The sequence below is a fragment of the Lucilia cuprina genome, chromosome 5 (genome assembly GCF_022045245.1).
Source record: "Lucilia cuprina isolate Lc7/37 chromosome 5, ASM2204524v1, whole genome shotgun sequence".
NCBI lineage: Eukaryota > Metazoa > Arthropoda > Insecta > Diptera > Calliphoridae > Lucilia > Lucilia cuprina.
Window position 1 is genome coordinate 51,386,606 of NC_060953.1, and position 9,591 is coordinate 51,396,196.

Genomic DNA, 9,591 nt, shown 5'->3' on the forward strand with positions numbered 1-9,591 from the left:
TCTTTTTATAGAAAATTTTCCATAAATTTTCTTTTTATAGAAAATTTTCCATAAATTTTCTTTTTATAGAAAATTTTCCATAAATTTTCTTTTTATAGAAAATTTTCATTAATTTTCTTTTTATAGAAAATTTTCCATAAATTTTCCTTTTATAGAAAATATTTTATAAATTTTCTTTTTATAGAAAATATTTTATAAATTTTCTTTTTATAGAAAATATTTCATAAATTTTCTTTTTCTACAATATTCTTCAAAAATTTTCTATTTATAGAAATTTTTCCATAAATTTTCTTTTTATAGAAAATTTTCCATAAATTTTCTTTTTATAGAAAATTTTCCATAAATTTTCTTTTTATTGAAAATTTTCCATAAATTTTCTTTTTATTGAAAATTTTCCATAAATTTTCTTTTTATAGACAATTTTCCATAATTTTCTTTTTATAGACAATTTTCCCATAAATTTTCTTTTTGTAGAAAAGTACACACAAATATTCTTTTTATAAAAAATTTTTCATAAATTGGCTTTTTGTAGAAATATTTTCCCTAAATTTTCTTTTAATAGAAAATATAAAGAATTTTCTTTGAAAAAAAAATCCATAAATTTTCTTATTATAAATTTCCATAAATTTTCTTCTATAGAAAATTGTCCATAAATTTTCTTTTTGTAGTAAAAATTCTATAAATTTTATTTTTGTAGAATATTTTAGAAAAATGTTTTTTATATAGAAAAGTTTTCGATAATTTTTTTTATAGAGAATATTCTATAAATTTTATTTTTAAAGAAAATTGTCCATAAGTTTACTTTTTTTAAAGAAAATTCCACCTTAATAACCATCGAATAAAATTATTCTCTATCTATTCATATTAATGTTTTGTATTATTTTGCCATACTTGCAAATTTCATTAAATCTATAGTATATGTACTACATTTACAACAACCCACCTGCATAGTTCCCGATATTGTCATACGTTCACTTAAAATCTCATGCAAATGACGTGTTCCCATTGTATTGCGTAGAGTGGTCTGTGCCAATAGTCTGGTCGAATGATGTGCATTTTCAACGTTGGCCACTGAAACGGTGGCATTCGATACACGATAATAGACTACGGCATCGACAGAAACCGTTACACTGTCCTTGGTTAAAACCTAAAAGATAAAATATTTTAACTTAAATACATTTTCATTCTATTTATCTTTGCTGGTTGTTTTATGTGAACAAATTTGATTGTTTAAATTTTCACATTATTTTTCTTTTTTTTTTCATTTCATTCCTTCCTGTGGTTTACCTCTTGGGGCGGCACATCGTAGGTACGCGTACGTAAATCTACTCTGGCATAGGCATCAATGCAGGGTAAAATAAAGAAAATTCCTGAAAATAAACAGATAAAATAAAACATAGAATGAAATTGTAAGTAACTAAGAGTACGAGTATTTTATGTTTTTTTTATTTTTTATTTTTTATGGTTTTCTTTATTTTTTTGCCTTAAAAACGTCGAGAATTTCCATAATCCTTAAATGTTACTTGCTCATGCCTAGTAAAGGCAGAAAACAGAAAATTATGTAAATTTATTACGTTGATGTTTAAAAGATAAAGTTTAACATAATGACTGGGTATATGTAAGCAAATTGATAGTCTATGGATTTAAGGATTTTGTCAGTGTCAAGCACAGAGTGATTTAATTAAGATTTTAGTACTGAATAACATTACACATTATGGCAAGTTTAAGAAAATTTATTTGAAAAGTTTTTTAGATGCAAATTAAGGAATTTTTAACGAAAATAGGGAAGATAACTTAGAAGGGTTAAGTACTTATAAAAAGAGTACTGAAGATAACATTATCAAACAGCGCATTTTGCAAATTATGTGAATGTTTTTTAGATAATGCTTTATATACACTAGTATATGTAAAAACAATTAAGAATATATAGACGGGCATGGTCGACCATATGATAACCTACACAAAGCAAATTGTTGCGATTTTTATAAAAATACTAAAACATTTAATATAATAATGAGCTCAGGAGCTAAACTATATATAACTACAAAAATAATGGACCCATGTCTTTAGACTTCGTCCTTGGTCCAAGAGAAAAGTATGTGTCAAATTTCATCAAATTGTCTTGAAAATTGCGACCTGAAGTTTACATGTGAACACAGAAGGACAAACATCGATAAGTTGTTTTAAGTAAAAGTGGGTGTTGAACCAATATTTTTGAATGTTACAAATATAAGTGTAAACTCATAATAGTGGTCTAAGATATAACAACTTAAATTCTTGACAATCTTTTAAACATGTTCTGAATGATAAGGCCTTGAAACTTCGATCTTGGTAATACTATAATAGACTGACTGGATGTCTCGCCTATGGCATGTTATCTACGTGAATCTCTTCTGTTTTTCTGATCTGAGGGAAAAGAGGTAGTACCAGCACTCAGTTAACAAAAATTGAAATCGTAACTCTACAGATTTATTAGGGACTGACCTAAGCTGAATGAAGCCACGATAATTCGTGGATCGCACTGGTACTCTCTTGCCATAATAGTTAGGGAAGGACAGGTGTCATGAGCAAGCTCAATATAACCCCGACAATCTAACTACTATGTCTTTGTTGTTTCGGCAACAGCACCTAGAAGGAACGTAATTGGTAGTACGAAACACGAATCATATAGAATGCAAGTCAGGAAACATAAGAAAACATCAGAAACTTTAGAAAATTCTTCCTTGTATACCCAGTCTTTTCGTAATACAGAAATGTATTATATGGTGCTCTGGTTCGACCTCTTTTCAAATTATGTAAGGACTAGACCAGGCAGTAAATTTTCAATACCAATTTATAGTCTCGGAAGCACCTATCTACCGCCGGATTACAATACATCATGATGTGACACTCGTCAAGGATTCATGCCCAGGGGGGCAATAAACAGGGGACATCCCATCTGCGTGATGGTAAACGGAAGTAATATTTTCCAGCTTGAAAGTTAAGAAACGACACAGAAATGATCAGGTATTGGATAGCTCAGATTGCCACCTACTCGGATTGCCACCTGCGTCCAAGATATGCAAAGGAGCGGTGGAGACTCATCTTGTGAATGAAATATGCCGCCGTGAAATAAATCCGACACGGCAGATGTTCACGTAAAGCATTTCAACATCTTTGTGTTAAACCTGATATAAATAGAGTAAACCCTTGAACATACTTTATGGAGAAGGAAGGAATATTCGACCACCCTATATCTTTCATCACCATTCATTCGAGCACATTTTTCACTCATCCCACACACTCACTCTAGGTATTTCCAACGCCTAGTCCCACAGTCTTCTCTGTGTGGGGTACTTATGGAATTTATGCCGAATTATAGTCCGAAACTCCAAGCTGAACGCTACCTACTTCCATGCTATTAGAATATGTGGTTCTCATGTACGTCTCCAAATCATTCCAAAAGAACCATCACCAATTTATAGTGGTCTCAATTGTTAAATGTTATAGAAAATTCAAAAAGTACCTTTTGAAAAAGTATAAAAATGTCTAATTTATAGATTAACACTTACACTAACGCAGCAAGTAAAAATCTGTGCTCTACATACTAATATCATAATATATTCGATATTATATGAAATTCAAAAAGTACCTTTAAAAAAAAAACAAAAAAGTAACAATAAGTCCACTTTTATAAAAGTACCTTTCGAAGAACGAAAAAGTATTTAGCAGACCCCTTTTATAGGTTCTTACGTAGTAAAGGATATGCAAGGTTAATTTTATTTCAACTAAGTACCTTTGGTAGAACGAAAATTCAAAAAGTTCATTTCGAAGAACGAAAAACTACCAAAAAGTCTTCTTTTATATATTCTCACTCAACCCGTTTAACCGAAAGTTATTCTGCCGATTAAAATATTTTTTTATGAAAACTGTCAATTTAACCTTAAGATAAAGAATAACTAGACATTGTGTTATTGGGGGTTAATGTTATAATTTTAGGTTCAATATTAAAGAAAATTCAATTATTCCATGTTTTATAGAAGATTCAAAAAGGTACCTTTTGAAGAACTAATTAGTACCAAAAAGTACTTTTTTATATGTTCTCACTTTATCCATGCTCTACATACTTAATATCATGTTTCTAGGTTCAATATTATAGAAAATTTAAAAAGTACCTATTGGAAAACGAAAAGGTATCAAAAAACTCTTTTTGTAGGTTCTCACCTAATCCGGGCACTACTTTGCTTAATTTGGCGTGTTTAGAGAATGATAACGTAAACAAAAAAGTACAATAATAAAATTTGCCTTATGACTTGTTATGGTTCTTTGCTTATAAATAGATTTTTCTAAGATTCTTGCCCATATCTCTGTTATTTATGAACTTATATTCGTGATTTGTAATAGTGTTTTTACTGAACGTATATTTGATTGAATTATTGAAGATACAGATCTCGCATATATCAGGTGTCTTTTGAAAACTGATTTAAACATACCGGTATATAGTGGTCTCTCTAAAAAATACGAAATATTTCCAAGAATTTACTAATTCTCTTATTTATACTTGTTAAGCCAGCATCTTTCAGCATTAGCAAACACTGCTTAAGCTCTAGTACCAACCAAAGGTTGACAACTAATCTTAATAAATTAGAAAGATTTCATATGTTAAAAGTATGAATTCAGTATATTTATGATCGATCACTGGTAGGGAACTTAGGAACATTCGAAAATATATATGTTTTTTTAATTAATTAATACGCAGGGATTGTTTATAACAATGAGATTCTAAAAAGAGCTGTTTCTCGGAAGACTCTAATGGAAATCAATAAAGTATTTAAGAACTCCAGCTTGTCTTAACTAAAATTTCAATTCAAGTGAACATTACCTTTAAAAATGCATTATTAAGCCCTAGAGAATGTATTATTTTTACAAATTACTTTTTTTCAATTTGAATAACTAAATGACTATTTACATCATAAAAAATTGCATTATATATGAAAAACTATTTTTAATATTAAAACTCATTATCTTTTTTAATTAATCAACTGTCTAGATAAAAGTGCAATGCTATAGTTGATTAACTATATTTTGTATGTTCACAAAGTATAACTTACCAGGTCCTTTGGCGCCACCTTGTAATAAACGACCTAAACGAAATATAACTGCACGTTCATATTCCTGCACAACCTATAATTACAAACGAAAAAAAAAACAAACAAAGATAAAAATAAAACAAAAAAACGAAAAACAATAAATGACACATTTTAACCATTAAACATTAAACGAATGGAAAAAAATAGTTATACATGAAACTACCATAACTAACCTTGAAACACACAAACAAACTGAAAGGGGCTGTAAGGATAACCAATAAAATTGACAAATATTGCAATACTTTGCCAAATGTTGAGGCTTTATCGCTGGTATCAGCTTCAGCTAAAACATGAAAATGAATAATAATAAATAAAAAACTATGAAAATGGATATTACACAATAAATGTCAATTAAATAAACGGCTTATGATAAATGTTTATTATTTTATTAATTTGAAAAAATAATTTGTAAAATTTAATAAATTTTGGGATTCATACGTATAATGGCCTTAATACTGTTAGCACTACTGCAACTCATCTTACAAATATACGAAGAACTTTAGATAATTAAAAACAATTAGTTTACAACCTAGAATATTAGCTTTTAATGGATTCTCTATTTGTATAAATATTTCACTAGATAAATTTCACACTTTATTTGTTTTTTTTTTTTTTTTTGGTAATAATTTTAATTGTTTATATTGAATTGCTTTGAATTTCTTTTAGCGTAACACTCTACAGAACCCATTTTATTGGCGACCACTCGAATTCGAACACGTTGACCAATTGATTACAACTAACTGTAGTATATCTATTATACTCCAACTAATAAAATAAAATGGATAATTTCATGTGTAGAACTCATAAAAATCCATAAATTATAACAAAACAATTGTCTGTTCGTGTGTGTAGTATTTGTTAATGGATAACAACAATTGTTATAAACAAATTAGGGGGTGTTTTGCCTTTGGAATGGGTTCTGTCAATGGCTTTGTAAAAGTTTTTATAAATAGAGTTCAAATAAATCTATACACCGTTAGAAATTAAGTGTTGTTTGGTGTGAGTTATTTGGTGTAATAAATAATTTATTTAATTATTTGTTAATAATTAAAATACTTTACTTTTGTCGTCTATATTGTTTGGAGTTTTAAATATTTTATTATTACATTTCAATTATTATTTTGTTGTTTTTATTATAAAAATTGATAAGATGGTGAAAACAAACGTTATCATTTTGATAAATAATATCTTCACTATAACTAAGCAATCTTTTATATAGTCTAGAGTAAAACATATAGTATAGCCTATAATGTAGTGTTGCCTATATATTATCTAATTAAGTCTATGTTCCAGACTTTTGTCATGTCTGTCATGTCTAGTCCCTAGTCTATTTTATAGTCTAGTCCATAGTCTAGTCTATAGTCTAGTCTATAGTCTAGTCTATAGTCTAGTCTATAATCTAGTCTATAGTCTAGTCTATAGTCTAGTCTATAGTCTAGTCTATAGTCTAGTCTATAGTCTAGTCTATAGTCTAGTCTATAGTCTAGTCTATAGTCTAGTCTATAGTCTAGTCTATATTCTAGTCTATAGTCTAGTCTATAGTCTAGTCATGATTAGACTGGAAATAGTGAAAAATATTCTCAACAGTCGTCTAAAGCATCGTGAACTAGATTTTATTAGCGGTTGACTGTCACAGTATATTTTTTAACATTAGCTTCTTTATCACGTATGGCAGATCTAACGATCGTGGAAAAAACGGATTCATCTCTAAATCTAACATTGTTTTAGTTATATGTGTACATAAGTTTGTATTGCAAATCTTAATATATTTTGTTTAAAGTTTGGTATATTTTCTTTTCTTTGAATTATCTACAAATTTAACATTCACATACATTTGTACGTATTTATGCATAAATGTTTATCTCGTTAAAATAACATTTTTATGCAAACGATAAACACATCATATACAAAATTATTCAGACATTGATTTTTGTTAGATTACATATGTTTATATGGTTTTCTCCTCTATGTAAATAACTAAAATAGAAATGCATTAGAGTAGTACCTTTTTAAGAAATAATAATAATTTTTAAAACAAATTTTAGTTAAAAAATTTTTCATCTATTACTGAGGCTCAACACTTTAGTTTTTATAAAAACATTTTATTATCTAAATGCATTAGTGTCACCCTAATATTGTTATTTAAAGTGGTAAATATCTGGTGTATCTTCTCTACTTACACTTTCAAAGATTTAAATAATTTATAAGATGTGTTATAAAATTTGTATAACGATTTGTGCTGTGCTTAAGTTTTACTATAGAAAATGGCAACTTTTTAGCGATGTGTTAGCTCTACTCCACACACAGAAAGTTTTTAAAATTTAGTAATAATACAGTAAAGAGTGCAAGTTATGGGAATTATAAAATATTCAAAATATCTTGAAATAAATAAATTTTTGATAAAAAATTTAGATTTTAAATGCAAATTTTTTAATAAAAAATTTATATTTTAGTGAAATATCCAATAAAATAATAAAGTAATAAATTTGATTTATTATAAAAATCAGGGCGGTACATGACGAAAAAGAAATTAAATTTTAACTAAAAAATTGAACTTTTGGTAAAAATTGTTACAACTCTCACTGTCATTGCAAATTCACGTATTTACACTAAATGTTTTATTTATGACTTAAGGATTTTCTAGCATGTTAAATCGATGTTTACAGAGGGAAACATTCAAAGCCACATATATATGTAATTATATGTATGTATGTGCCAGAATCTTTATGTAAGTTTGGTTGATGCAACTCTAATGTTTGCTGATTTGTTTTTTCCTTTGAACTATTATTATTCTCAGAATTTTATATTATATTTTTTGGATTTTTCTTTCTAAATGTTATTTTTTTGCAACTTTTAGCTTGTCTTTAGCTCTCTGTAATGGATACACAGTTGCATCAACATATTACCACAATTTCAAATGGTGATGGTGGTGTCGGCGGTAATGGGGTTGTGTCTATACAACGTGATGATGAGTACCGGGAACGTATGTTAAAAAGTAAGTTAATTGGATGGAAAATTTAATTAAAAATGTGTATAGTTTGTAAATGATTATATTTTGTCTTTTTGTTTGTTTTAACATTTTTTTTATTGTTGCTGTTTTGGCTTTTTTGGAATAATTAATATGCAGTACGAAGACTAAGTAAGTAAATAAATAAAACAATATTTAAGAAACTTTACATTTTTTGTGTTAAAACTAACTAACTAACTAACTAATTAATTAACTAATTAACTAATTAACTAATTAACTAATTAACTAACTAACTAACTAACTAACTAACTAACTAACTAACTAACTAAATAACTAACTAACTAACTAACTTACTAACTTCCTAGTTGATGTTGTGCATACTTGATATTTCTTGACTCACATTACTCATACGCACATATGTATTTTAAATGAAAACAAAAATATATATAATAATTTGGTATACATAACACCTACACTGTACTCTTTCTCAAAAGTCATTACGATAATTAAATTGTTTTAAATTAATAATATTTGTTGTACTACAGGAAAATCCAGATGTTACCATCTGTTAAAATTTCTAATGTTGACCTACATCAACTTTTAAATATTAAATTTAAACCTCTATTAAGTTCTTTTTGTTTAGTTAACAGTTACAAATTTAAATTACAAAAAGAAAATGTACACTACTTTTATCCTATTAGTTGCAACACAAATTTGTTATAATAGAATATAATACATTTTTATTTTAAACTATATTTATTTTAAACTATAATTCCCTTAGCCTTTTAATAGACAATACAAGCAGTTTTGTAAAAATTCACTAAAACAAAATAGTACTCCTGTAGGGTGTTGCCTTCACGAAATTCACTAAAACAAAATAGTACTCCTGTAGGGTGTTGCCTTCACAAAATATGTTCCACAATTGTGGTATTAGTGTGTCATGTCTTCGTCTTGACAATAAAATTACAACACACACGCATATAGATTTGTCTGTTTATTTACTTTCTTTAAATGGAAAACCTCAATTTAAATTTATATTTTTTCAAAAAAAAAATTTATAATAAAACACACATGTTAAGTTCCTAGAAGTAATTGCTTTAAAATACTTATCAAATATGTATCCTTTTGTCATAACTACGACAACTTAAAAAAAAACAACAACAACAAAAAACAAGGAATTTTATATAAAACTAAATGTATGAATAGACAAGTACTGTACCTGTAATTACAATAACAAATTTAAACAACACCATGCATATGCAAACGTATAAAACTACTTAAATTGCACAGAGAAAAATTATGGGGTGAAGGTATTTAGTCTGGACTATAGAATAGACTACAGACAGCACTATAGACTAGATTATAGACTAGACAATAGACTAGACAATAGACTAGACTATAGACTAGACTATAGACTAGACTATAGACTAGACTATAGAATAGACTATAGACTAGACTAGACTATAGACTAGACTATAGACTAGACTATAGACT

At 27.5% G+C, this 9,591-nt stretch overlaps 1 protein-coding gene across 1 annotated transcript in view; it reads right to left on the reverse strand.

Moving 5' to 3' along the window:
- Positions 1–5,847, reverse strand: part of LOC111677240 (band 7 protein AGAP004871) — an 8,059-nt gene extending 2,212 nt beyond the window's left edge. The window contains exons 1-5 of the mRNA XM_046952031.1: positions 5,568–5,847; positions 5,303–5,412; positions 5,091–5,163; positions 1,288–1,370; positions 944–1,147 (exon numbers count right to left, since the gene is read on the reverse strand). Of these exons, the coding sequence (XP_046807987.1) occupies positions 944–1,147; positions 1,288–1,370; positions 5,091–5,163; positions 5,303–5,412; positions 5,568–5,607 (510 nt within the window). The 5' untranslated portion in view covers positions 5,608–5,847. The remainder of the gene's footprint in view (positions 1–943; positions 1,148–1,287; positions 1,371–5,090; positions 5,164–5,302; positions 5,413–5,567) is intronic.
- Between the last annotated feature and the right edge of the window lie 3,744 nt (positions 5,848–9,591).